We start from the raw sequence: 27,985 nt of genomic DNA, 5'->3' as shown, positions 1-27,985 counted from the left end.
TAACGGCCGCCGCGGGAAGAAGCCGCCGCCCTCGCGCCTGAGGGCGCCCGGCCCCAAGATGGCGCGCGGAGCTTCGGGCCCGCGCGCAGGCGCAGCGCCCTCGTGACGCCGCCGCCGCCGCCAGCGGCCTCCGCCCGGGCCGCGGCCGCTCCGCCAGGCGCTGCGGGCGCCCATGCTGCCGCGCCCGCCCGCACCATGAGGCTGCCGGCGGCCGCCCTCCTGCTGGCGGCCCCTCTCTGCGCCGCCTTCTACCTGCCCGGCCTGGCGCCCGTCAGCTTCTGCGAGGAGGGCAAGGAGAGCGAGGGCTGCAAGGTGAGAGGCGGAGGCCCCGGCGCGCTCCCCTCCGCTCGCCGCGGGAGCCCTCGGAGCCTCCCCGGCTTCCGCGGTGAGGGGGGCTGCGCCGAGCGTCCCCCTGCCCGCGCGGCCGCTTCCCAGGGGCTGCGGGGAGCCCCCCGCCCCAGCTGCCCGCGCCTCGCAGCACCCCCAACCCCGGGACGGAAGGAAAAACAAAATAAAACCCGTCCGCACTCCCTACGTTGTTTTTCCGTTGAACTTTCCTGCGAGCGGGGCCGCCGCCGTGCGAGGCGGCCCCGGCACGGCCTGTCCGCGCTGCGGGGACCGCGGCGGGCGCCGAGGGGCTGTTCCTAACTTTAGTCCGTGTCCTCTGAGCCAGCGCTGCCTTCAGCGTTTGCACATCAGCGCTCGCCGTCTCATGGGCTTCTCTTTCCTCCCGCTTTCAGTCGCTGATCGAGCTCTTTGTGAACAGGCTGGACTCGGTGGAGTCGGTGCTGCCCTACGAGTACGATGCGTAAGTACCGTGCGAGGCATAAAACGCGTGTTTTCTGCCCACTTTGGGCAAGCAGCGGGCTGCCCACCTCGGCATGCCGTGTATATGTGTGTGTGTGTTATTGTGGGTGCGAGGACAGAAGGACGAACCCCGGCGCAGCAGCACCGAAATACCGGCGGGTGCAAAGGTTGGGGCTGCCGCACGTGTCTCCTGGCTGTCCTCGCTCTTCCCTCGCTCCTGGGGAGGAGGCAGCTCCGTGTGCTTCCGAGGAGGTGTTTATTGACCCCAGGTTTGGTGCAGGCTGCTGGGTTTCCAGGGCCTTCCAGCTCATCCATCCTGGGAAGGCAGGAGCTGTGTGTTCCCTCCCTTAACAAATAGAAGAAGCCAGAAGGAAAGTCTGTGTTAATTCCCTTTTCCTCACAGCTCTGTATATAATTCTTGAATGTTTTTTTCTTTTTCTTCTCGTTCATTAAAACTGTTACCTGCCTTTGGGGATAGTTCTAGCCTTACTAAGCAATCATATGTAATTATATATTATTATTATAGTGGTTCCTGAGGTTGAGCCTACAAAAGAGACACTTGCCGGTGTTGTAGCTCTTGCTGTGTGGCACATAGCAGTGACAACAGTAGCAGAAAGGCTGGGGAGTGGCTCAAAGCCAACACCGTCCCTGCTTGCATTAAACTTTATGGAAGACAATAATTGTTGGTCTGCACACTGAGAGAAGCTAGTTACTGCTGAACAGTGGACTTTTTTCATAACCTACTACTATGGGTGTGTAAATAATACCGGTCCAAAATGCTTACATTCTCCCATAGTCAGCTGTTTCAGAATGTAGATAGTAGAAAAGAATGAAAAGTATCTCGCTGTGTGGCATGATAATGTTAAAAGTGCTTTCCTGCTTTGGAACATATTCTTGTTAAAAGCTGCCTATAAAGACTCTGCTGAGAGAGGGAAATTAGGGGGGACTTTTCTTTTTCTGACAAGAAGAGGTAATTGTCTTTCATATTATTGTTTAAATTGTCAATTGAAAAGGATTCTTACATAATGTCATGGTTTCATTAAAAATACTTAAGCTATGATGCATCTCGGTTCAAACCGATACCAAAACAAACATGTTTCAGCACAGCAAACGCCAACCTTCTTTGCATAGGGAGTTTCTTTTTTCTTTTTTTTTTTTTTTTTTTAAACTGAAAATGGCCAATGCTATGGAAGAACCATGAAAAATGCGAAGTTAAGGATATAACTTGAGAAACTGATTTAGGTGAATGTTTATAGTTCTCTGTCAATTAGAGTTAAAGCAAATCTTTTTCACTTTTAAGGTAATCTTTTTCACATTTTTTTTTCTAGTTTTGACTTCTGTCAAGATACAGAAGAAAAAAGGCCGTCTGAAAATCTTGGACAAGTATTGTTTGGAGAGAGAATAGCATCATCTCCGTATAAGGTTATTTTTTTCTTGAATATGTGATCCTTTTCAAACTTGACAGCTGTGATTTTGTTTTCTTTAATCTTGTCTTAGATGATCATCAACTCTTCAGCTGCATCCTATCTCTGTAATAAAAAGAAAAACAACTCCACCCCAAGACATCTTATTACTAACCAATTAAAGTTAGGTAGCTGAGTCAGTAAACATACTTCCTTCTATTCCTCTGTGGTAGAGAAATCCAGCTAAACTCTGTGTGAAACAGTATTGATCAACTGAGCTTATTGCGTGGTGTGTTAGGTGATGTGAAATCATTATATTTTTAACAGTAATTGAAGAGGCTGCATGCTGGTAATTCAGGAAATGTTTCTTATGCAGATTGGTTGTGCAACTTCCAGGGTGGGAAGGGACAGGCAAATTGAGGTTCGCCTCCAACTTCTATCTGCTTGCTTGTAATTAGCTTCTGTTGCCTAACACTTAATTTTTCATTGTTGATGCTTATTACTTTTCTATAGAACAAAAATACAGAAGCATTTTATAAACCAGGTACAAAATAAAGATATAAAATATTCTTGCTTCTCACTGGTTGATTTTACCATAGTAGAATCTATCAAATACTGGCCAGTTGAAATCAATTTGTGGAAAATTGTTGCCTGTAATGGAAGTGCGGTCAGACTGTGGCTCATGAAATGCTTGGAAGCTGTATGCTGTTCAAGGGCAGTTTCCAGGTTAGGATTTGCTGGTGAAACAGAAAACTTGGCTGTGTTTGTGTGGGAGAGTTGCTAGATAATACAAATCTCTCTGAAGAAATGAGGCAGCAGAGTTTCTGAGTCTATTGCATCTGTTCATAGGGCTGTTAGGAAGCGATGCCTCTTACAGTGTGTAGACTGCTCCTAGAAGTCTCCTTCTCTCTGACTTTGAGCTAATTAAGCTTTAACTTTTCAGACTGTGGGCCACAAGACACCTTTAAGTATGTGGCATGAGTCACTGGATTAGATACCTCTTGAAAAGACTGATAAGTTATTGTAACAATTACTTCCTTGAAGTGGGTAACACTAATTAAAGATACTTTGTTATCGTTACCACTTAAAACATAAATGAAATTTCTAACATAGTCAAGGACAACGTTAACTTGCTAACAACTGAGCTTTAACCAGGTTTGAGTGCAAGTTTGACACACATATGTGAACAGCTTTGTGGTAGGAAGTTTCTGCACTTGAAACAGAGATGTTGTGCAACATGTTGCGTTTTGGCAGCACTAACAACTTAGTCATGATGGGGAAATGCAGCTAAAAATTAACAGGGGCCATTCAGAAACAGTACTGTTAAAAGCCTACTGTAGCACATGATGAAATTGTCAAAATGAATAGAAAACGCTTTTCTTTTACTAATTCCCAAGACTCGATCCTCAGGGTTTATGTGAATATAATTTATCTGGGCTGTTGTAGGTACCTTTTGCAGTGGAAAAGGGGAATACTAGTGCTGGCTATACAGAATTCTTGAAATTTAAGTTAAAATTGCATGAGAAATCCTGCATTCAGAATTTTTATAGCAAGGAAGTGAAGCTTCAGGGGTAAAAATAAATAAATAAAAATAAAATAGATTAACACTAAAAATAAATCTAAAAATATATTGTTGCAGCAAAAATTAATGTTTCTTTTTTTTGATTCACTTGTAATAGTTCACTTTTAATAAACCAGAAACATGCAAGAAAGTTTGTACAAGATCATATGACCCAGAAAACACTGCTGACAAAAATAAACTGGCTTTTTTGAAGAAAGGAATGCAGTTGAATTATCAACATCACTGGTAAGTTCTATGTTTGAACTTTTTTTCTTCTCTCTGCTGTTCAGCTGTTTACATCATGTTAATTATTTTCTAAGTGGTAACTTTCTTTTATCTGATAGTTATCCTTTACATAGCGTCCCATAGTCACTAACTAAAACTATGTGCATTACATGAGTATTTAAATGTCAGTATGAGACAAGGTAGGCCTTTTTCTGAGGACCTATTCTTTGACATTTTCTGTCCAGGATTATTGATAACATGCCTGTAACGTGGTGCTATGATGTAGAAGATGGACAAAAATACTGTAATCCAGGCTTTCCAATAGGATGTTTTGTTACTCCAGATGGTAGAGTTAAAGATGCCTGCGTTATAAATGTAAGTGGTGGAACTTTTTTCTTTTTTTCATTTAGTAGAGAAGATGCAATTTCGTTTTGAATTGTATTTTTCCTTTTTCGGGGGGGGGGGRGGGGGGAAGAGCAGGTATCTTTGTAAACATCACAACATGGACAATGCCAAAACCAAGTACTCCTGTAGGCAATTTCTCACTGCTACACCATATTTCTTTTCTGTGTTGTGTTTTGACTAATGTACTTGAAGCATCTGAATGTTTTTGGAAGGTTTGAGCTGTTGTTCTGAAATAGCAGTTCCTATTCTTACTCTCTGTACAACTAAGAGATATCTATGGACAAGACCTGTATTGTTTTAAGAGAAGCTTTCCAGTGAACATCTAGAAATAATCACTGCCTTCTAGTTGCAAAAGTTGTGTAGCACAGATCACAAGCCAAATTCCTTTGCATTTTGCCAGATGGCTGAAAAATATCAAACACAGCTGTGACAGGGAAAGAATTACATTGACAACCCTTTGACGTAGACACCTGGGTTTGTTGGGTGAACTAGTGTAGTATCATTTAACTGTGATGCTCCCAGGATGAGGGACTTATGCTCATCTCAGAGAGAGGAGCTGTTGCTTCTGCCATGCAACTTACCGCTCGTATGCAGTGCAGTTGGTTTGTTTGTATTCAGCAGGTCTGATGCTTCTTGGAAGTGCTGCGTTTATCATGCAGAGCAGTTAACAGCAAGTCTGCCTGCAGTTACTCCCTGTTTGACCACTTCTTGTTTTGCTAGAAAAGCAGCTACTGAAAATCGTTTGTGGTTGAATAACCTCTTTTAGTTGAGTGTTCAGCTAATAGTACTTTTTGTATGTGGTGTTACACTTGATGGCAATGGGGGAAAAGTGGTTTATAGATTAAACTGATACTGATATATTGTGGTAGAAGCTAAGTGATACATGGGAAACAGTTTCAGCAAAGTGAACAGCTAAGTTGAAAAGATTAATTCTTGTGAGGGTCTTCATATATAGCAATAGTTGAATTTTCTATTGATTGCTCAGAAAGTTTGTACTGGGTATCCATGAAGAGCTGTGCAAAAAATGCATGTTAGCTCTGCAGCTCTGCAGACTGCTCTGCCAGGTAGTTGTAATGCCCAGGATCAGTTTTTGTCTGTGTGTGAAATGAGAATGTTATGTGGCCCAGCTCTAGGGGAACAACTGGAACGTGGGCAAGAGAGAATGCCTCGCTCTGGATGTGAGGTTTCATCTCGGTGCTGGACTCGGAGGAGGCCGTCCTCTTCTGGAAGTGTACCCAAATACATAGTCCAGCAGAGAATTACAGCTTTAAAAAAGTGAGAGGAAAGGATTGTTACTGTACAGATGTGGCACTGCAGTACATGCTCGCATTTATGCAGCTAATGGATTGTGCTGCCTCCTGAACTGTTGCTTTTGAATTACAGAGAACAGGTCTCTGAAGACAGGGGTATAATGGAATCCAGATAATTTTAGCACAAGACTAATATTTTGGTGGAGGGCAGGCAGCAAGGTTATATGGCAATTTGAAACAGCTGATTTTGAAGATGAAGTATGTTTTCTTGAAGCAGACCCTGGTTTGTAAACTTCAGTAGTTGGAGTGTCTACCATGAAGTGTATATCATGAAGCAGGGAGCAGTTGTGAATCTGAGCTCATTGAATAATATATCTTTGAATCTGCTTTGGCAGCTTTTCATTGCAGTTTCACAAAAATGGTGTCAGATGCTTTTAAATCTACTGATAACACATGTAACATTTTAACTATTTTGATTGTTACACATGTGAATTTATTTTTATTAAAAAATAAGTAAAATATTTTCCCCTTCTTTCCTGTTCTTTTATGTGGCGAGTCTCATTTGTTCTTGTCCACATTGTTTTTCCATTTCTTGATATTTTTGTAGTCGGAGTTTAACAAGAAGAACACTTTCTACCTCTTCAACCATGTTGACATAACAATCATGTACCATAGTGGGAAGGATGAAAACTGGCCTGGTGCAAGACTGGTGATGGCACGTCTGAGACCTCAAAGGTAACCACGTATTACAGCAGCAGTAGTTACAGACTTAGACATGGACTCAGTGTGATGTGGCTTTCGATTTCTGAGGAGCTGGTTGTCTTTAAGCCTCAGAACACTGGTTCACAACTGGATTTATGTTTGCAAAGAAGAGTCTTCTGACCAAGGGACATTTGAGAAGCAAGGTAGTCTTACATTTACAGCGTCCCTCCTGATGAGGAACAGATGCTTGCGCAAAGTCTTACAATCTGATACAACTAATAGAAATTTTCTAATATTTAATAGTATTGCATCTGGTTAAAAACTCTTTAAAAAGACAACAAAACATCATTTGCAAAGATCCTTTAACTGTGTGATGGCTTTCTTGCATCATCTTGCTGCACTGTGTATTGACCATACTTTCTTTGTACAAATGTATGTTAGTTTGAATACTGAGGTGCAGATGAAATACCAAATTAATACAGCTAGTCAAAGAAGCTAAGCATCTCAGACTAATTTGCTTTCTTAAACCATAACTTTGTAATTAATTTCTGCATTGCTGTATTCATCAGAGAGGAGTTAAAAACCCTTCAGAGGTCAGAAACAGACTTAAGCAATTATTTTTGCCTTGCCCCTGATCTTACTGTTCATGCACTTATTTATATTCAAACATTGCAGTTCATTTATACGATTTCAAAGTAGATTGCTTTTTTTCTCCCAACCTAAACTTTTCCCTCTTGCCTATAGAGATTGCATTTTTAAATTACCAGACAGTAATTGTTAAAATCATATAGAAGTGCTGTATGCCACATAACTTAAGTGTAGCACCTTGGATTTTTTTTTCCTTTTTGTTTATTGTGTTTTTCAATTGTGGTGATATGGCATGTTTTCAGTGAATTAGACTTCTTATCTAATTTTGTTCCAGGTGGTGGCAAAAAGATTCTACCGACCTTCCTCATTTGAGCCCTTTGAGTTGCACACTGAAAGGCTGAAAAAATAGTGGGGATAAGTTGCTTGTTCACCGGGAGTGCAAACCACAAGGGGGCACGATTAGGTTGTGCATAAAACCTTGGGTTTTGTCCTTTTATGCCTTGATATCTTACTGTGGAAAATGAAGCTTTCCTGGTAGAATATTTGTACTTGGGAACCCTTTTGGTCTTTCATGAATCCACCAAAACACAAAACACCCTTCCCCATGCCCCTTGAGGGAAGGGGAGAACCCTTTGCACCTTTGAAAACTCATTAGAAATCCCTTATTGACAAACATGCTGAGGTTAAGCCTCTCCCTCATAACCCAATCTTGTTAGAGATGCAGAGCAAGATATGGTGGCAGAGAAGGTGTAGTATGTATTATAACTTGCTGCCTTAACAGCTAAGGATTTTCAAGCTTCATGACCTGGTTAACACAGCAGCATGTTAGCTTAGGACTTCTTTCTGATCGTGGTGGAAAAGTGAGTGGGGTTAAGCCATGTCCCATGACCTTTGAGTTCTGTTGTCTCCATCTTGCGTGCTCAGCAAACAATTTTATCTGTCGTGTTCTCACCTCCTCGGATGTCTGGGCATTTATTAACTGAGCTTAGAGGAGTGATCCAAGGCTGTAGTCCCAGGACACTTCCCATGTAATTTTTAGCTCTCGCCACAAGTGCTGATAAGGGCTGAAATTCACTTCTGGTGTAGCTCAAGGACTGTTACAGAAATTCTGAAGTGTGTGTGCTATACAGTCATATATGCAAGTCTTTTTTTTCCCTTAGTTACAAGCATACAGATGAGAACAACTTGAATTGTGAAGGTCCACCTATGGAGATTCCTGGAGAATTCAACAGTAAATTGAATTTGATCTACACTTACTCTGTGACATTTGAAGTAAGTATCTTTGATCTGTTATACAAATAGATAATTCCTCAATAGAATGAGCTGATTTGGTATTTGGTATATCCAGTCATATTTGGATTAAGGCAATATAAATTGCTTGAGGACTGTCTTGCAAAGCAGTTATGTCTCTTTTTTTTTTTTTTGCCACACCATTCAATATCTAGTACATTTCCGGTAGAAGTTTGTGACACTTGAAATTTGTATGTATATTACATACTGTGTATAATAAATGTATGCATATAATAAAAGGGAGTTCCATCTTAGCATGCAGTTGCAGACAGGACAGTATATATCCTTTTTCCCCTTTAACTTTAACAATGCTGACTTAGAAAATTCAACAGCAGTTTTCCATTGTCATTGTTATCATTCAAGATTCTTTTTGTCTAATGATATTTTCAAACTCTTCTTGAAACTACTGTCTTGGCTGTCTTGTTGAGAACCATCTCTTTCTTTTGGCATAAGAAAAGCAATAAAAGAATGTAGTTTGTCTATGTTATATATTACTAACATAATGCATAGTGAAGAGGAAATGTCTATGTAATACTAAAGACAGAAGTGTCTCCAGATAAAAATTTAGAATATGCATATTACAAGGCTGTTTTTCCAGTGGAGTTGTCTCATTCTGAAGTACTTCTATTTCAATCACTAGCTTTTTGAATAGATGGCTGTTTGCTGCTTAAAGGCTTCGTTCAGCCTATTATAACTCTAGGAAGGTAGACATCAGTCTTACTTGCAGCTGAGTCTTTACCTCAGCCTGGAAAGTCAGCCTACGGTCAGGTGAGAATAATTTGGGCTTGTGCTGCTTCAAACCTTGGTGTCATTTTTGTTCTGTAAGATGCCCATGCTCTAGGATCTGGCCTGAGACCACCAGCTCCTTTTGCATGGACAACCAAGCAGCTGTCATATGGTAACTAAGCTCTTGTTCTACCAAATTGAATTTGATTTGAACCAGTGACCTTGAGGTGCAAGGCTCTATATCCTGTTACTTTTCCCTTGAGACACCCAATCCTCCTTAGGCTCCCTAATTTTACTACATGAACGAGCCTCCCGTCTATTAATAGTAACGTTTAAATCTTGATGATATATAGCAATCCAGAATCACAATGTGAGCTTTATTCAGTTATTCATGAAATGTGTTAAGCGTTTGTACTGTCTGCTGCCTCTTCATTTGTAAAAAAGCCGTTCAGTTTTAATTGCTGCTGGTTCAGATGCTTCCAGGAGATGGCACTGTGTACATCTTAATCACTACATGTTTTAAAACTCATTCTCTTTTTCTGTTACCCTTATGTTTTCTTTTGAAATGAAAGCATACCTCGTGTGTTTTACTTTTCAGTAGTTTCAGAATAACTTAAGGGGGATAAGGACCAGCAAAAAATATTTTTAAAGGAAAAGGAAAGCCTTAATTTCAATAAGCTTGAATGTATAAACCAGTAAAAGGAATGATTGACTTATAGTCAACAGATGACTTTTGATGGGAAAGCTGTGTTGGTATTTAATTCAATGTAGCAGGCAAAGTATCCAGCCCTGAGTGCATGCAAAAATATAGAAAGTAGTGGCTCATTTAACAGAGAAACATACTGAGATGTGAGCAGTGTGAGATTCAAATAACAACTGCCAGCCACATTTCTGAAAATCTTTCCTAACAAGCTATGAACTACTGATCAAAATGGGCTGGTAACTTCAATGAGTAATTGTGGCAATTTCAGCCTCTTACCTGTGTTGGTGCAGTTCTTCAGTGAAATGTGTTTTTATTCCAGAATGCTAACTTTAAAATTATCAGCAATTGACGACATAATTTAAATTTGCAGAATTAACTAATGTCTGGTGAATAAACTAGGAAGCTCTACTGAGCTTCATTCCAGTCAGGAGATTTGATAGCAGGACAGAGAACACAGAGTCCATTAGAGAAGCTGATGGATGACAGGGTTTGAGGGTCCGAAAGAATTGGTGCTTGTACAACCCTCATGTGAAACTTTTGGAGGAGGAGCTACAAGAGGATAAAAGCCTCTTTTGAGGGTACAAGTTGCTGAATGATTTCTGGATGTTCTTGTGAAGGATTTAAATCAAAGTTGTGTACCAGCAACTGTAGTGCAAAGTAAGACTGTAATCTGGCACCTTTGTGGTTAAGGGTAAGGAACACGGTGCTAGTAGCATTAAAGGAGATGAGAGAAATTTTCAGGGAAACATATTTAACAGAACTGAAGTTGAAAGCTTTTTGTGGTAAGTTAGGAAAATCTTGCAGTGACAGCATGGTGTCTTTTCAGCCTGCATTTTGGAGCTGCAGGGATCTAGATACTGTATCATGGAGAGAAGAGGCTTAGAAAAACCCCCAGAGTGGCAGAGTTGAAGCTAGAAGACGTGGAGAGGAGACTTCAGCAAATTTGAGAAATTCTTTGAGAGGGTCAAGTTCTAAAAAAAGATTTAATGCAAGAGGGAAATTTAATGTCTAGGGCTGATACCAAGTTTACGCAGTAATGCTGAATAGAAGGTTTGTGGAAGAAGTGTTATATATTTATTCCCTCTTGGAGACTGCAACAAACTTGTACTTGTTTTTATTCATTTCTATTTATTTTTCTTTATAGGAAAAGAATAATATTAAATGGGCTTCCAGATGGGACTACATTTTAGAGTCCATGCCACATACCAATATCCAATGGTTTAGGTAAGACTTGCGTTTATTAAATGACTGACTTTTAAAAGGGAGCACAAAGATTTCTTATCTGTGCTTCTAGGGATATAGTAACTGCTGCTGTGGTAAAACAAAGTCTGTTAGTTTTCAGGCCAATAAACTTTCTTGTTTCCATATGTGGAATCACTTTTATCAGTCTTAGCTCTCTCGGGAGCAACTGTAGTATTGCATTTCACCAAAGGAATGTACTGTTAGTATCCAAAGGAAAGCAACCTCCAGGGTTTTACTTTTATCATCTCTATTCTGTAGAACTTTTGAGATGTTGCTGCTTTTCAGTGTTCTTATTGTTGCTGCCTGGATTCGCCAGCTACCAAGTGAGAGCTGCATATGTACACTGGCTGTTTTGTTCAGAGGCTACATACAGTAAAAAGAAGGGTTTCTTTTAAAAGCAAAAGATACATATATGTATCAAAAGCTCTTACTTGTATTCTTCTGTACCACACAAATGGTAAGTTTATGATTTGTTATGTAGAAGTTAAACTATTTAGCAACGTCGAGTGTTAGAAAAGGCTAATATGATTAAATATGTATCTACAAAATACTAAATGACATGGTGTAGATCTGTTTGATTCATAAGTATAAAAATCCAGTTGACAAAGTCTGCTTTGAGCATCTTAGCTTTCTCACTGGGGAAATTATTTTTGAGCTGCTTAAGGGGGCAAGTTACCCAAGTGTGTGGTTTTTGATAAATGGTAAATACAGGGGTGAAGAAACAGAAGAGTCTGGCTGTACTATGGTATTAGTTTCCTGAAGTTTCTCAACAAGCAGCTGTCTGGGTGTAACTACCATTCGGAGGCCAAATTCACTTCTAAGAACTACCTGAGCCTTTTTTGCCTATTTGTTTTTGTTATTTCCCTGTGCCGTGATAAGTGGCCCAGACTCGTGTGATTAGATCCATTTATGTTAAAAGCACTGTTTTTCTCAGAGTTTGCAAGCTTTGACTGTTTAACTTTCACTGCCAGTTGTGCTCTGTACTGTATATCACTGCGTTCATTCGAGGACTGTTCTGGAAGCTGGTGTTGTAGACAGCATTCAAAAATGATCATAAACGGAGCGTACAACCTAGCAGTCCTTGACATGGAAAATGAAGGCATGAAAATGTAGCTGTCTTCAGAATAAACAGTACATCATAATATTCTTTTTTCACTTGTCTATTCGAAACAAATCGTGTAGGTGCGTGGTAAAAGGTCTAATGGCTAACGTGAAATCTGAGTATCTAAGGCCTTTCCACAGACTTGAGCTGCACGTGTGGGATGAGCAGAAGCAGGTATTCCTACGACCTGAGAAAATGTGTTAAAGTTTGACTTTTTCTTTATCCACAGTATAATGAATTCCCTCGTAATTGTTCTCTTCTTATCTGGCATGGTGGCTATGATCATTCTGAGGACTCTTCATAAGGATATTGCAAGATACAACCAGATTGACTCCTCTGTGAGTAAAAGTTACAGCTTTTATATGGGGACTTTTTCTAGCAATAATGTTAGAATTCAAAATTAGCTTTGAATGTGATAAAAATATATATCATTCTTAAACTTGTTACATGTAAAAATACCTGCGAGTTAAAATAACCTTATTACTATTTTATCTTTTCTAATGGAAATATATGTCACAGTTCTTCAGCACAGGTTTTGAACTTATAATGTGGAATGGACGGACTTCAGGTTTACAAAATGTATGGGTGATTCACCAAGACCTCTTGAGAGTGAACAAACTTGTGTTTAAATGCAAAGGTCTTTGTTCCAAGGTCTCAAACAAGAAAAAGCTTTTTTCATATTTGCGTGGTATAACAATACAACAGCAAAGATGCACCACAGGCATTTGAAGTTTGAGGGAAAGAGTTCTGGTGGTGGTTCACCATCAGTATGTGACAGTAAAAATTGGCTCTATTTAATTGGTAAAAGTGGTATCTGCAAGCCAAAGATGAGAAATAAAGTCAGATACTACAAAGATTTGGATTTCTAATGGTATTTCTGGCAATCTAGTTAAAGAAATACTTTAAAAATGCACAAAACATGTTTCATGTTGAAGTTAAAACATCTGAAAGTGCTTTTATTCTTATGGTTTTTTTTTGAGTTTTAATATCCTTTGCTAATGCAAATCCAAACAGTAATTAAAATGGAAGAATTTTTGCATCCTTTAACTGATCATTTTTGTGAAGCTCCTTTTTGATCTCTCAAGTAAATGATGTTCACTACCTTAAACTGTTGTCTTTATTAGCTGGTCATTCTTAATGTAATAAATACCCTGACTAGTAGAAGCTTGATTAGTTCTTATGGGTAGGTGTGACTTCTTTCTAGTTTCTTACCAGTTGTAAGAGACTTAAGATCTACTGTAGTTAAAAGATTTTCATTTGCAAAGCTTGAAATAATTGTGTGAAAGAAGACCTATGTTGAGGAGGCTACATAGAAGCAAATTACTATCTCATACTTGGGAAAATGGTGTTTACGCTTTTTCATTTTTTTCGTAAATCTCTAATTATGACTTTGTAGGTGACTTAAGTCTTTAAAATATTTTGAGAGCTAGTCTAAATTAATGAATAAGTACTGCAAGTATGCAATAACTGCTGGGCAGTGGGTATTAGAAGTCTGGTACTTGCAGATACAAGAGTTCTATTATAAACAGTTCATTGACCCACCTACCTCTGTCAAAATTTCTGCTGCATCCTTTCTACTGTCTGAACTCAATAACTTTTTAATTTTCTGAAGTTGCTCTAACTGGTATCTTGTAGGAAAGTTGAGAGGCATTAGTTTGACATGCTTCTTAACAAGACATAGTTGTTCTTTTTTGGAAAGCGTGTGTGTTGGAATTAGTGTGGTCTCCAGATACCTAGATCTCTAGGACCAGTTCTATTGCAGGCGTATTTTTATCAAAGTGTTATCTCATGTTTAGGGGACAAATTGTACTGGAGTAGAGGGTACAAACTACTTTTTCAGTGTTGTCATTGAGACAGATATGTTTTCTAGTGGAAACCACAAAAGATAAGTGTTTGAACTAGATTGCAGTGCTATAATCCAAGTTAAATTAATGCTTTGTTTTAGTTTAAATTTAGAATTATGTTGCATGGTTTTGGTCTTGGCTAATTGTCTGTTTTCTTTCACTCTAAAAGCTGAGGATTTTCATGATAAATTTTGCCTTTTTCTTTCAGTGAACCATTAGGGGGTAGTAAAAATCAATGAGTGATGAATCAGTGCAATTAGGCAGTCTTTGGAAATAAAATGAAAGTTAATCAAACTTTTTAATATGTATTTCACATCTTGCTTGTATTAAATTACTAGAGCATTAAGTATCTTTGCTGATGACTCTGTTGATTTTATACAGGAAGATGCCCAAGAGGAATTTGGCTGGAAGCTGGTTCATGGAGATGTGTTTAGACCTCCAAGGAAGGGAATGTTACTGTCTGTCTTTTTGGGTCAAGGAACTCAAATTTTCATTATGACATTTATTACCTTATGTAAGTAACTCTAGCATATTAAGGCAATCTGTTTATACAGTAATAGTGTAAGAAAGATGCAATGTTGTGCAGGAGATGATAGAAGCTTTCTTTTGGAAGCAAAATCCTTTCTATAAAAAAGGAAAATGTTTATGCTGTTTCATAACAAGCATTTAGTTTCAATAATGCTTTGTATGTGATATATTTATAGCACAGCTCTCAATATTATATTATATGTAATATAACACATTATATATACATTATATGTATGTACATTATGTACATACATATATACAATACAAATATAATATAATTATATAAAATGTATATTATTTATATAAAAATAATATATATTAATGCGCCTTTTTTCAAATTCCAAAAGACGTACCCTTAAGATGGTTTATCTTCATTGATTTATACCGTAAAAATCAATGGTATTTTTTAGCTACAAGAAACGTTCTCCTTAAAAGATGATTTGGAAATAACATACTCCTTTTGAAGTAGACATTGAGGCTAAGGTTCATGTGATTCATAAACTCTCATATGTCCTGTATTTTCATCTGAATATTTGTCAGGGGAGGTGATAAACCACTGCATCAGTACTTGTTACAGGGTAGTTTGACATGTGCTGACAAGTGACTAAAATGACTTTTTGTACCTTCAGTTCTAGCTTGCCTTGGTTTTCTCTCTCCTGCCAACCGTGGTGCTTTGATGACCTGTGCAGTTGTCTTGTGGGTTTTGCTGGGAACTCCAGCTGGCTATGTCTCTGCTCGCATGTACAAGAGTAAGTATATTCATTTGTTTAATACCACACAGTGGGTTAAATTCAGACTTGTTGGGCTTAATATAAGACTCAGACTGGAGCTGATGTCTCAGATATCAAATCTGATGCTTTCTGTCTTGCTGTTAAACAATTGGAAAAAGTGCTCGGCTTGAAATTGTTTCTACTTTTTCCCTCAGCGTTTAGAGGCGAGAAATGGAAGACAAACGTTTTGCTAACAGCTCTGCTTTGCCCAGGGTTAGTATTGCTTCCTCTCTTTTTTTTCCTGTGTTTTTCAGTATGAATTAATATGAAATGAGAGGGAGAGGTAGAGAGTGAATTATTATGTTGCTTGTTTGTGGAGTTTATTAATTTCTCTCCAAACTACTGTTCCTTTCATGGGTAGCCTAACTTTTGAATATAAAATAAACCAGATTTTGAGGAATTTGAACTTAATCCTCTCGAACGTAGCTTCTTAGCATCCTGTCCACCACCCTTTTACTTAATTTGATACCACAGCACTGAATCTGCTCCAGACAATCATGTCTTAACTGTTAATAGAAAGGGTCAGTTCCTTAAGTAGTAGGTAGTTATGTGCTAATTTCAGCATGTCTGGGGTGCTTTTCTGTGAACAGGGAGATGTCCTATTCTCCAAGTTGGTCACAACATACCTAGAGCTGAGCCTGGGGACCAACATGGGAGATGTGAATTTACAGGAAATATCTAAACTGCAGATATTGTTGCTTAGCAGGATAATTTAGTTAGTGCTACACTCTGTTCTGTGTCTGTTACCGCTAAGGTAACAATATTTTAAAACTGCCCAGTCATTTTGACACTCTGGGCCCAGTTTTGGGGCACCTCTATACACTTTTATTTATGGATTCCTATAATATCTTTCAGAGCTTAAACCTTCTGACTTATGAGGCTACTTCAGTGGTAACTCAGAGTGTAAAGATAAGGAGGACAGGATGTTTCTTGCAGCTATCTCGTGTTTGGGAAGGGTTGATAGCTGCTCTTCTATTTTCTCGTAGATCTTGTTATGTTTCGTGCACCTGAGACCAGTATAGAAAGGGAAAGAAGCAGCTAATTTCTTGCTTGCAACCTTGTGTATGTGGAGTTATTCCTTTGCAAAGATTAGGGGAAAAATATAAAGCATTTTTAAGGTATTTCTGCCCCAAAATACAATGAATGAATAAGACGACCTACTTTAGAGTAAAGTAGAATTTGATCAAATGAAAGGTAATATATTTGATAACAACCGTGTTGTATTTCTGGATAGAAACCTCATTTCTACACAACACAAGCTTCAATCTCCCTGCTGTTATTTAGATACTTTCTCAAGAGTGAAGAAAATACTTATCTGTGGAAGAAAAATTGTGCTGATCTTTTAAGCTCACAAATAAATTTAGTTTCTCAGAGGGAGTAAAACGATTGGGGATGGTAAAATGGGAACAGATGTCTTGATTATACAGTGCCAATTCCATGCATTTGCATGGCATCGTAAACAATCAAAGGCAGTTATAGGCTCAGTTGACTGACAGGAATTCCTATTTGGAATGTTTTCCCTACCTTTCGAGGGGATAGTTGGGATCTGTATTACAGGCATGGGCAGATTATAAAGATCTGCAAGACTTTAAAAACTGAGTTGACTTATTTCTCGACAGAAAAGATGTTTGCCTGAGGAATAGCTTGAATGTGCCTATTTTGTAAGTTGGTCCCTGAAATAGTTATGACAGGTGGAATCTCTCCTGGGGGAGGAGGCTCCCATATTTATTTATTTGTTTATGTTGAATTAAATACAATGCAATATGTGTGTTCCCTTAAGACTTTCCTTGAGACTTCTTAAACCCCAAGGAGTGGGCAGGTTGGGTAGAGGCCTTTCTTAAGTCTGATTCCTTTCTATTGCATCTCCAAAGTCATGAATAATGGAAATTCAAGCAGGTTTCTGTATAAGGCTCCCGTGCTGTACATTTTGCTTTGCTCTCAGAATGGGATATTCAAAATCTTCCTTATATTTCTTGGAGCTGTTTTTAGTAGTTCCCAGGATGCTAGGAAACTAAGGAGGTACCCTTAGCTGGGGAGGAAAGAATTAGGCTGGAGACAGGCTGTAACAGACTGATAAATCATCAAGGTTTTAGGGGTGTGTGTGTGTATATATATATGTCTTGAATAACTTTTAGGAGAGTTTTACATGTTTGCATAGTGAATGGAACTGTGCAGGGATTCATTTGAAAGGCATGTGTACATTATTAGAATAAAGAAGACTTCAGATTTAAAAGACTACTCTTGAGGATTTAAGAATTGCTGAGCAGCCTGTGGCTCTTGTATGTTTTGAGAAGTGGAAATCTTCCTGCTGACTGAAGTCAGTAAATTCTGACCTAGAAATAGCTTAGGTTTGGCTTCACCAGGCACTTATTGCACAGTAACTGAATCAGTTTCTGCTGAAACTAGTGCAGTCTTTATTTAAACTTTCCAAAGGCACGGACTGCTCAAAATGCCTGAGGAGTTAATGTGATTCTTGGAAGCGCCTGTCCCTCTGGTGCCATCATACTATGACACGAGCCATAGTGTGGAATTATGTCATTATTTTTATTGTGAGACTGACTTGTGGGCTGCTAATACTAGATTTTGCTGTTACTGAATGTGTTTCACAGAAAGAATGCTCTGGTTAGAAAGCAACTATGTAAAGGAATTAAATGGCTCGCAGTAAGAAGACAGGTGATTCAGATTTTTTTTTTTTAAGCACACTTCTATATGCAATTTTAGAGTATATATTTTTTCTGTGACTTTTTGGTTTTATGTGTAGAGTCTTTATTTAACTAGTGGCCTTACCCTAGATTCTCAAGTAGGAGGCATTAGGCTTAGCAAGCATTTCTATGTTAGCTGCCTTGAGAGCACTTTACCTACCAAATAACTGCTGAAAATATCTAGGATTATTAGAGAATGAAAAAAACAGAAAGTTGTATTTTTCTGGATTCCTACTCTTTACAGATTCATGTTTTTAGTACTTTTTCTGAATATTCTAATATACTTTCTAATATCTTTTCAGGATTGTCTTTGCTGACTTCTTCATTATGAATCTTATTCTGTGGGTGAAAGGATCCTCTGCTGCCATCCCCTTTGGCACTTTGGTTGCTATCCTAGCCATGTGGTTTGGAATTTCAGTCCCATTAACCTTTGTTGGGGCATATTTTGGCTTCAAAGAGAAGGTAGGGCTTTTTGAAATACCCTTTTGAAATACACTTGTCCTCTGCAATTAAAACATTGAATCCATAAATGTATAAGAAATGATTTTAAAATGATATTTCAGTTTCTCCAGGTTTTGAACTGAGACTGAGTATAGTCTCATAATGTGATACTAAACCTTCTTCTGACCAGTCATTCAGAATACAAATTCAGTAGTTGTCTTGCACGTCTTGCTTGCTTTATTTGTACTTAAGTAGTAAAGCTAGACAACTTTTTAAAAACAAACAAACAAAAACCAGTTAGGGTAAGATTAGTTTTTTTCCTTCATATTTACTTAATGACCAACATTTGGAGTGTCTAAAATGTTTTTTCCTCGGTGATTGTTACCGGATTTTTAGTGTTTTAGCTTGATATATATTTTCTTTTTTTTTTCCCCCTCGTGATGGCTTATGGATGAAAATAACAGTGGAATCAGGCTTATCAGTCTCTGGGTACTAATATTTGGGAAAAGTAATTTTTGATGAAATATTTTTCTCTTCTAATCATACTAATTTCTTTCAAAGCCTATTGAGCATCCAGTTCGTACAAACCAGATTCCTCGCCAGATTCCGGAACAGTCCTTTTTCACAAAGCCATTGCCTGGCATCATCATGGGCGGCATCTTGCCCTTTGGCTGTATTTTTATTCAGCTTTTTTTCATTCTGAATAGCATTTGGTGAGTATCACGTTGTTGTTGTTCTAATTAGTCTGGCTTCATAATAAACATACAGTGAATTTGGACATCTCAAAACAGTGAATGTGAAACCAAAGTTTCTGGTCTTGCAGACTTTTGTAACACCTCCCAGATCTGTGGATTTGTTCCTATACTTTTGTGTTTTGTGTTGTGCTTAGGGGGAACCTAATCTGTTATGGAACTATATTATGTTTTATGAAATCACTATGATCTAGCTGCTTCAGTTATTAGATTGGGTCAAAGTTCTGGGATTCTGTGTTGTGCAGTACAACAAAACAGAATCCCCAAACACCTACAGCACTCCTGAATCTTGCTAACACCTACTCAAGCATGTGCTTTCAAAATTAAAATAAGGCAGTCTTTTATAACTTTCAAAATGCAAATAGGAAATGTGTAATATCCAGAATTTTGTTTAATCTATTTTCTCCAGAAGCATCTCTGGTAGAAACTATCCATAGCTATTCTCCATGAAAGCCTTATAAAAGTTAATTTATTGGGAAGTATAGCTGAGGAATTTTAACATTGAAGATGCACATTTACAGAGTCAATGCAGACAAGTACATTTTTCTTTTTCTGGAACCTTCCAGGAGTGGTGTAAACAAAGTCACACCCTGCTCTTTTAAATTATTATTACCTTATATTTTGGTCATGTAACACTGTATTTTTATTTTTAGGTCTCATCAGATGTACTACATGTTTGGTTTCCTGTTTCTAGTTTTTATAATTCTTCTAATTACCTGTTCTGAAGCCACAGTTTTGCTGTGCTACTTCCATCTGTGTGCTGAGGTAAAACATATAGCTGTGACAAAGATACCATGTTTAGTTGCAAGATATTAGAGATAAAAACAGCTGAGGTGTTCCCAGGAACTTCTTTGATAAACTGAACATTGTAAATAGGTTGTTTCATCAGTATTTATATATCTGATATATATTTATATATAACATATATATATATCAGTTTATATCCTTGACATGCTTTGCACTAGCCGCTCTTCTGAAACATACCTTTTATTTTAAAAAGTCCTTGCAGTTTGTCCCACTACTGCTACAGCCACCTGCATGAACTCTCTGCCCCTTGTTACGGTGCAGGAATTTCTATAGGTGGTTGCACCTCAGCATTAGCCCTGGGACAGTAGTGCTTATATTCCTAAAAAGCCCAAGGAAGGGAACTGCTGCGCGGACTTGTTTTATGCAAAGCCTCCAACTTTGCTTGCTGCAGTTATTTGATATGATGATAGAAAGCCACAAATGTGAAAGGGGGAAGATATTTCAAGTTGACTTTGTACATTTTATTTCTTACTCATTGTTTTGTGTTACCATTTTGATACTCCTGGGGCAGAGGGAGGCAAAACACGGTTTAACTTTTTTTTTTTTTGATGGGATCTTTTACTGAATGGCATATTATTTCTTTCAGGATTATCACTGGTGGTGGAGATCGTTCTTAACAAGCAGCTTTACAGCTGTTTATCTCTTTATCTATGCAGTTCATTACTTCTTCTCTAAACTCCAGATAACAGGCACTGCGAGCACCATTTTATACTTTGGCTATACGTTGATCATGGTCTTGATTTTTTTCCTTTTCACAGGTAAGTGCAGTGGTTGCTGTAAAAATGAACGCAGAGGTTTCAGTATTTGACCTCTGATTTTTAATATTTTGTAGCTGGAGTGAAATGAGAAATGTTAAGTGAAATGTAGAACAAATGAAACGTACAATTTAAGAGTTTTCTGGTGTAGTTATTCTTCTGGTTTGTGAAATTGCACATCACAGTAAAATATCATTTGAGTTTTTTGTCTAGCCTGAAATTACTTTTATAGTCTAATTCATTTTCCTTTATTGCATAGTACAGCAGAGGCGAATTCAAACAGTGGTGTGTTCAGATTTTCTATCCTGTTCATTTTGATTCTAGGGGCTCTTAACTTCATTCTGAATTTCATTATCAGTTCTGGAAGATCGGTGTTTAGAGCCATTGCACTGATGTGTGGAAAATAAACAAAGTTTTGAACCTTTGCTCATTATGAGGTGCAGCAGGACGTGCCTCTTTGCTTAGCAAACTCTAGCACTGTTGGAGGTGATCTTCACCCGCTGAATTGTGGTAGCACTTCTTAATGACAGCAATGTGTCAGAGCCAGGCTGTTTCCTGATGTTACTCAAGCAGGATAAACATCTTCTACATAACTTCTTCGGTGCTCATAAGCGTTTGGCTTAAACTGTAACTGTGAGGCTGATTAACTGGGAAATTGGTGTCAAATGTACCATGTAGAAGATGAAATTAGAAGCCCTTATGAATAGACGGGAGCATCTGTTTGTACCACTGCTATTGTGTGTGTAGTTTTGAGGCATGAAGTCAGATCTACTGTATATGATTTTTGTTTAATACCTGAAAAGTACTGCAGTGGTGGCAAGGCCTAGTGCACATATAATGGGTTGCACATAAAACTAATATTTACATTTATAACAAAGATCCATAATGAAGGATCTCCTTGAGGATAGCATAATGGTTCAGGATGTTGCTTCTTAATATTTTTTTACGTGATTCTTGAGACTTGCTGTAAATGTTTTTTATGATGGAATGCGTCATTTAGCAAACCTTTCTTTAGCTGCATCAAGGAGGTTAAAACAACCATAAAAACAAAGAACCTAGCATCAAACTTGCCAAGCTTGCTAGGTCAGCAGGGAGGGCTTCTTTCATCTTTTTGCAAAATTGAATCAACGCTTGAAGCAAAAAATAGCTTTGTTAACACTAAACTACCAAAGAATATTAATGCATGTGTTTGAGCACAGCCAATATTCTGTATTTTAGTTAGTAACAGGAAATAGCAGTTATTGATGAATTTTTATTTTTTTTTATTGTCTTTAGAACTGTGTGTCCCCCCAAAAAGGCGTTTTGGGCAGTTTTCATTGTTTTTAAAAATTGAAAAACCTGAAGGATTTAGTTCTTCTAATTTTTTAATTATTAGAAGACAAGCATGGATTTTGGCATTATGCCACTTAAACATGTGTGTTAATCCTGGCAAAGAGAACAAGCTCCAGATGTCCTCTATTATATATATCTATGCACACACATATATTTGTATATGTGTGTATGTAATTAATATGATCAATGTATATATTAAATCTACAATAAAATATTTTAATCACTTTAAAGCAATATATTACAGTGTGTTTTGGGTCTTAGCTGCAGAATAGCAGTTAGTCTATGCTATATTATGCTATTCTGCATGAATTCAGATTTCACTAACAAGATGCAAATTGGTAGAATTAAAAATACCTTTTCATATATAAAACAATAATTGACATTGTCATGGCAGCTTTTGAAATTATATTAAAAGCTTCAGATGTGCTGATTCTGGAGTTCTAGATGTAGAAGTTAGAGAACCCAAAAATGAAAATAATAAACTGTGCCTGATACTCTCTCCATTTTTCATAGAACCACACTGAGACGAGTTGTGCTTTACTTACGTATTTATAGTTCTTAAAGGAAGCTGCTCTATGGTCACCTTAATGTTTTTTAGTTTAATAAAATGTCTTCTACCTTTGCAGTAACTAGATAATGTGGAATGCTGTGATAAATTTAATTCCCATATTTAGTTTGGCTAAATGTCAAGATTTATGCTAAGATGTGAGCTACTGTAGATAATTCAAGCCAAGTTAGATATTTTCTGCTTTCTGTTGCACTATATTCTTAATAGCATTTGTTTGGAAAAGTAAGGGTTCAGTTCTTCAAGTTTATGGAGGTGAGGGAATTTGCTGTTGTAACTCCACGTACTGTGTGGTAGTAGTTTTCCTTCGGTGTGTGTATTCCCAAAACTGGGACCTTGATCTGTTCCAGTTAAGTTAGCAGTTGGTATTTTGTTTTGCTGTGTTCTTGCATAGTAGATCTCAGCAAATGTGACAGAGAAATATAAAGGGCAAAATTAATACCTCCTACACAGCAGTGTGTTGTGTTACTGGGGACACTACAAAAGAGATCATAATGAATAACTAAATAGGAGCTGAATGCTTTCATGGCAGCAGTGACAATAATATAATCTGACTGGTGAGATTTAACAATTAACACGCACACACAAATGAGACAACCTATTTTAATGCACAAAGTATAGCTCATTTTTCAGAAAGTCTGGTTGAATGAGGATAGTTACATGATTGCATGCATTTTGTGCTAGGAGACAAAAATTGCTGAATGTAGTCAAAGCATGTTGCTTTACAGTGACCTCTATTTTTGAACATCATTTTCACTTGTGAGTTAATGCCATTTTCAAAATTGAGTTTTGATCTTCTGGGTAGATTGTGTTTGGAATCCAAGATTCTGAAGCACCCACCACTGTGCAGTGATTGAAAGCAGTATGATACAGAGAGCTTTTAAGGTACATAAGAAGTATCAGCCAAGTGCAGAGTGCTTTTCTATTTGCTTTCTTACAATTTGTTCGTGCTTTGAATTCTTTTTTCTTCATTAAACAAGAAAGCTAGAAGAGATGAGTAGAACAGTCTACTTAAAGTGGTTTTGGTTTTACTCTATGATAATCTTTTTCTTAATATTGAATTCAAATTAAACTAGTAATAACTAATAACTTTTCCTTACCCAGTTAGATACTAGCCTATGATCTTCTTTCTGTGTACAAGAAAACTGTTGCTGGGTGGTATTATGTATTACAGAGCAGAGCATTCAAAAGTAGAGGAACTAGAGGACAAAAGATGTAGAAATAACTAAGAGGTCAGTGTCTTCCAAATAAGTTTTAAGGCCAGTATTAGATGTAAGTTGCTTTTTGACTAGAGAAATTACTCAAACACCTTGACTACCAGGTTCATGATATTTTTATTTTTCTAAATGCTCCCACAAAAGTGATCTTTCAGCTGTGCCTCTCTATAACGAGGATTGCTGTGCAGTGGGCTGCAATGCACCATGGTGGCATCAGTTTCCTAGGCTATTAGGGGTTATTTAGAGAGGCAGAATCTTAAAGTATTGCCCAGTTAGGAAAAATAAAGATTGGCTACTCTCTCCCCAGCAATTTTTAAAATGTAGGTACGTCAATAGCTCTTTCATACAACTCAAGCTGGTGGGTGGTTAGGACCAGTTAAAATAAACATTGCCCTAAAAATTCATTCATAATGTTGGATTAAAAAAATAACCAAATCAATCTTTACAGCTTCGCTGGGGCAATTGGCATCAGGCTTGATGTCTCTGTGCTTCTTTGTGCTCTGTTTGATAGGGATATGCATATTAAATCTCTGAAACCTTTATCAGGGAATGCAGCGTAGACTTTCAGAAAATAATTTTAGAGGTCAGTTTTTTTGTACCAGTGTTTTCTGAAAGCACTGTTAAAAATTGTTTAATGGGCTTTAGAAAAAGGTTTGGATGTTTCTTTTCTGTCTGTATTCATTACTGTGGATCAACGAAGGAGCAAGGCTAAGAGGTAGGTTCCTGGTGCATGGTGCCTCAAGGCTTTGGTTTCAGTTTGAGAGTTCAGAGAAACAAATACTGTGAGCAGCATGCTTGGGTGTTTACAACTTATCGAAGCACTGGCTTTTCTAAGGAGCTGGATGAATGATCCTTGCATTTGGAGCAAGGAAAAGTGCTCAAGACCTGAGCATGCGCTTCAAAAGCATATGCTTTGAGAATCATGTTGTTTCAGGTTAGTAGATGCTATTTTGAGTAGTGCAACTAGCAATGGCAATTTTAATGGGTAAAGCTCCACTTACAGAGTCTGTGGTCTATCCTTATCTATAATTAAAGACTGGCCTTAGAATAGTTAAAGCAAAGGAGGAATCTGAGAACCACCTGTGTACCTCAGCACTGGCTTAATATTCAGTGAAGCTGGGCATTGACTTGTGCATTCAGAGCTCTTAGTCTAAGGATTTGGCACCACTTTTAATATTTTCTTTTTTATTTTAAACTAATTGATTTGCTGTTATTAATTCTTAACTCTAGATTTCTGAGGTGGCTTATCAATCTAGGTGCAACTCTGCCAGCATCTTTCAAATCATTCTGATTTTTGAGTGGTGGATATAATATTTGATCAGATAATGGGATCCCTAGTTTGGTGCTTTCCCTCCCCAAACTTTCTAGTCTATAGAGCTGCCACATCCTGAATTAAGAGGACACATTCCTTTTTGGAAGGGAAAGAAGAAATTGCAGCACTGGTAAGCCCTAGCTGTAGATGTGTGAATAAAACACTGCCAAAGTAAAAATGGAAGGAAACTCTTCTGACAAAGATAGTGCCTGTATAAGGCTGTGCTGAACAGGCCCTTTTTAGGGGGAATGTTGAAAATCAATATTTTTGAAACCTGTGAAAATCTGTTTATAGATGAAATGCTCATTCAGAATCTGAAGCCTGCAGATTCTGCCATGAATGAGGCTACATAATAGAGAGCTGGTGTGTCAGAAAGATTCAGGGTGACAAGAATTGGAGGAAAATACTGTAGATTTAAAGTATATTCCTATATTAAGTTATAGCATGATCAGAAGACTGCTGTAAGTCTTATTCAGTTGCAATTTTTTTCTTATGATACTATGATTTTGTTCTGGAACAGGAGATAGGTTTTTAAGATAACCTCATCTGTTAAACATTGGGAAGAAACACTGTTTTCAAAGGCATAAAAGGCTCAAAGTGGCTATATTATAAAAACAACTAGAAAGCAGATGCTGAGAACCATTATTAGGAAAAAAACGTGAAGGTGAGGCTAAGAGTAACAATGCTGATATTGGAGTATTGGACACAGTAGGAAGGAGGGAGAATTGACCATAAACTGTAAAGACTTAGTGATGTCAAGCCTACAAAGGAATTAAATTCCTTCTGTGGCTGGTGTCTGATCTTCTATCAACAGCAGTAAATCTGCCATCTCCTACTGTTTCGGAGGATGATAACTGCAAACTCGGAGGGAAAGGGTAATCTGTGGCACATAATAGTAGGCTGTCAAAAAGCCTTTAGCCTCAAATATACATGGCAGCATGAAGGACATGAGAATTGGCATATAGATAATAAGCATCCCAAGACAGGTTCCTCAATTATCAAATGCATAGATGTTGTCTGGAGGACACAAAGTGTAACGAATGAAGAAAAGGTAAATGCTTAATAAAGAATCTTGCAATGAGAGAGGAGTGAAAAAAAAAAAAAAAAGTTGGAGTGGCTATTAAACATGGGCTGTGCAAACAGAAAACTATGGATGTAAATCTCATGGAGCTGAATGCATGATCTTGCAGGAGCTGGTGTTGCTGGCTGCCTGTACCTACCTCTTTGAGAGAGAATTCAGCCCAAACTGACACCTTTCTCTTTAAACTGGTCAGGCTTAATGTTTGTATCACAGTTTAGCCGTGGGTAGAAGCTCCTGTATTACTTGGTGATGTATCATTTGAAGTGGAGCCTCTGTAATTGTGTTTGGAGTTCTTCATTCATGAATTTGCTCAGATCTCTGGACCAGCAATATCTCTACTGACCTATGGCAAGAAAATCCACAACGTAAATATGCATTATGTGAGATGGATCATCTTGGATAGAGCCAGTGACAGCTGGTTTCGTGTGATGCTTGTTCTCAGCTGCCATGGTCCTCAGAGCATGGCTGTGGCAAAAGGAAGTAACAGGATATTCTGATTTAAAGTTGCTGGGTTTGAGTATTATGCCTAAATAAGTAGAAGAGCATGAACAGAAAAACAGGCCAGGTGACTTCTCTCCCAAAGTCATATTTGACAGCATAAATCATAGGTGGCTTTGCAAGGTGGTAGGTATAATAATCCTGAAGGATTTCAGGTAAATCTTGACTTTGTGTGTGTATTGAAAGTCCATTTCTTAATTGGTGCTTGTGGTGCTATAGCAGTGTATTTAATCATGACCTGGTTTAAATGTACACCATTTGGTCTGGTCCTAAAAGTCATTTTTGATCTAAATCAATAACTTAGCCTAGGGATGAATGTGTGTTGTTAAATTTAACAAGTGTTATTATTCTGGATAGTTAGCTGGATTACAATGCTATGTTCTGTCCTGCTGTGAAATGCTTAAGATTTTTCTCTCGGAGCAAATTGGAAGATAAAATAACCATTTTAACTTTCTTGTTTTAGGTACTATTGGATTTTTTGCCTGCTTCTGGTTTGTAAGTAAGATTTATAGTGTTGTGAAAGTGGACTGAAGAATTCCAAAGTGTCTTTTGAACGTATCTCCCTTGCTGTTTGATAATTTCTACCATGTATTGAGAAACATACTGTGTAATTATTCCAATTTGTAAAAGCTGAAGAGTCAGACTACAGCCTAAAATACATGTTTTTTTATGGAAGGAAGTGGCACCACTGGAAAAATGTTTACATCAGTATACGCATTGAACATGTAATTTAATCATTCTAGAAATTGTATCCAAAGTATGATTTAGAACAAATAAACATTCTGTAAGCTAGTTTATTTGAACAACGAGTGCATTATACAGCTCTCCAATTGAAATTTCTTACATTTGTTGTGATTTTTTTCCCTTTTTTTAATTTCTTCTGGTTACCAGTTATACCATCAAAACCTAGAACTCTAAAGAAAATCATATGTAAAATGTGAATTTTTTTAACTTAACTATGATTGTACATATTATCCTGCACCTTCTTTACAACTAGGTTATCTTCTTACAAATGTACATGCATTTAGCATAACGTAGACTTTATTAAAAATATTGACACTGGTTTTTGTTCCAATAAACCTGCAAAACTCCCACTGAGTCGTCTCCTTTCCTGTTAATTAGGCCTTTACTGGCCAATTGCACGAGTCTGGCTAGTTCAGCAGGAGCCAGCTGATAGCTCTCACGTCTCCTATCACTAATAGGCACTTTGGGTATGACTTCCATGTGTCTGGAAAGTGCCTGTGCTGCCACAGGCACCAGTTGCTGCTGGAATCCATGGCTACAGAACTGGCAAAAACCTTTTGAAACTACTACTGCTGTTACCTGTGTCTCAGCTGTGCACCCAAAGCTGGTTATCTGTAATTAGTTAATAATCAG

At 38.0% G+C, this 27,985-nt stretch overlaps 1 protein-coding gene across 1 annotated transcript; it reads left to right on the top strand.

The window, feature by feature from the left end:
• The first annotated feature begins 164 nt into the window (after window positions 1-164).
• LOC112944493 (transmembrane 9 superfamily member 2-like) lies at window positions 165-27,699 on the top strand. Its single transcript, XM_026035942.1, has 17 exons — window positions 165-312; window positions 741-808; window positions 2,136-2,229; window positions 3,890-4,017; window positions 4,242-4,371; window positions 6,259-6,386; window positions 8,102-8,213; window positions 10,805-10,884; window positions 12,234-12,342; window positions 14,230-14,362; window positions 15,006-15,125; window positions 15,302-15,359; window positions 18,151-18,310; window positions 18,851-19,002; window positions 19,695-19,806; window positions 20,435-20,606; window positions 27,072-27,699. Exons 1-17 carry the CDS (start codon window positions 196-198, stop codon window positions 27,137-27,139), a joined length of 1,941 nt encoding a protein of 646 aa, XP_025891727.1. The 5' UTR covers window positions 165-195; the 3' UTR covers window positions 27,140-27,699.
• Window positions 27,700-27,985: the final 286 nt, after the last annotated feature.

The sequence above is a fragment of the Nothoprocta perdicaria genome, unplaced genomic scaffold (assembly GCF_003342845.1).
Source record: "Nothoprocta perdicaria isolate Ctin4 unplaced genomic scaffold, notPer1 scaffold_17, whole genome shotgun sequence".
Classification (NCBI taxonomy): Eukaryota; Metazoa; Chordata; class Aves; order Tinamiformes; family Tinamidae; genus Nothoprocta; species Nothoprocta perdicaria.
The sequence above is the reverse complement of the archived record's forward strand: the minus strand, read 5'-3'. Positions and strand labels throughout refer to the sequence as shown.

Coding starts and splice junctions, on each gene's coding strand:
- LOC112944493 (XM_026035942.1), top strand. CDS start 196: ATGAGGCTGCCGGCGGCCGCCCTCCTGCTGGCGGCCCCTCTCTGCGCC. Junction 8,214..10,804: donor CTTACTCTGTGACATTTGAA/GTAAGTATCTTT, acceptor TTTTCTTTATAG/GAAAAGAATAATATTAAATG. Junction 15,126..15,301: donor CTCTGCTCGCATGTACAAGA/GTAAGTATATTC, acceptor TTTTTCCCTCAG/CGTTTAGAGGCGAGAAATGG.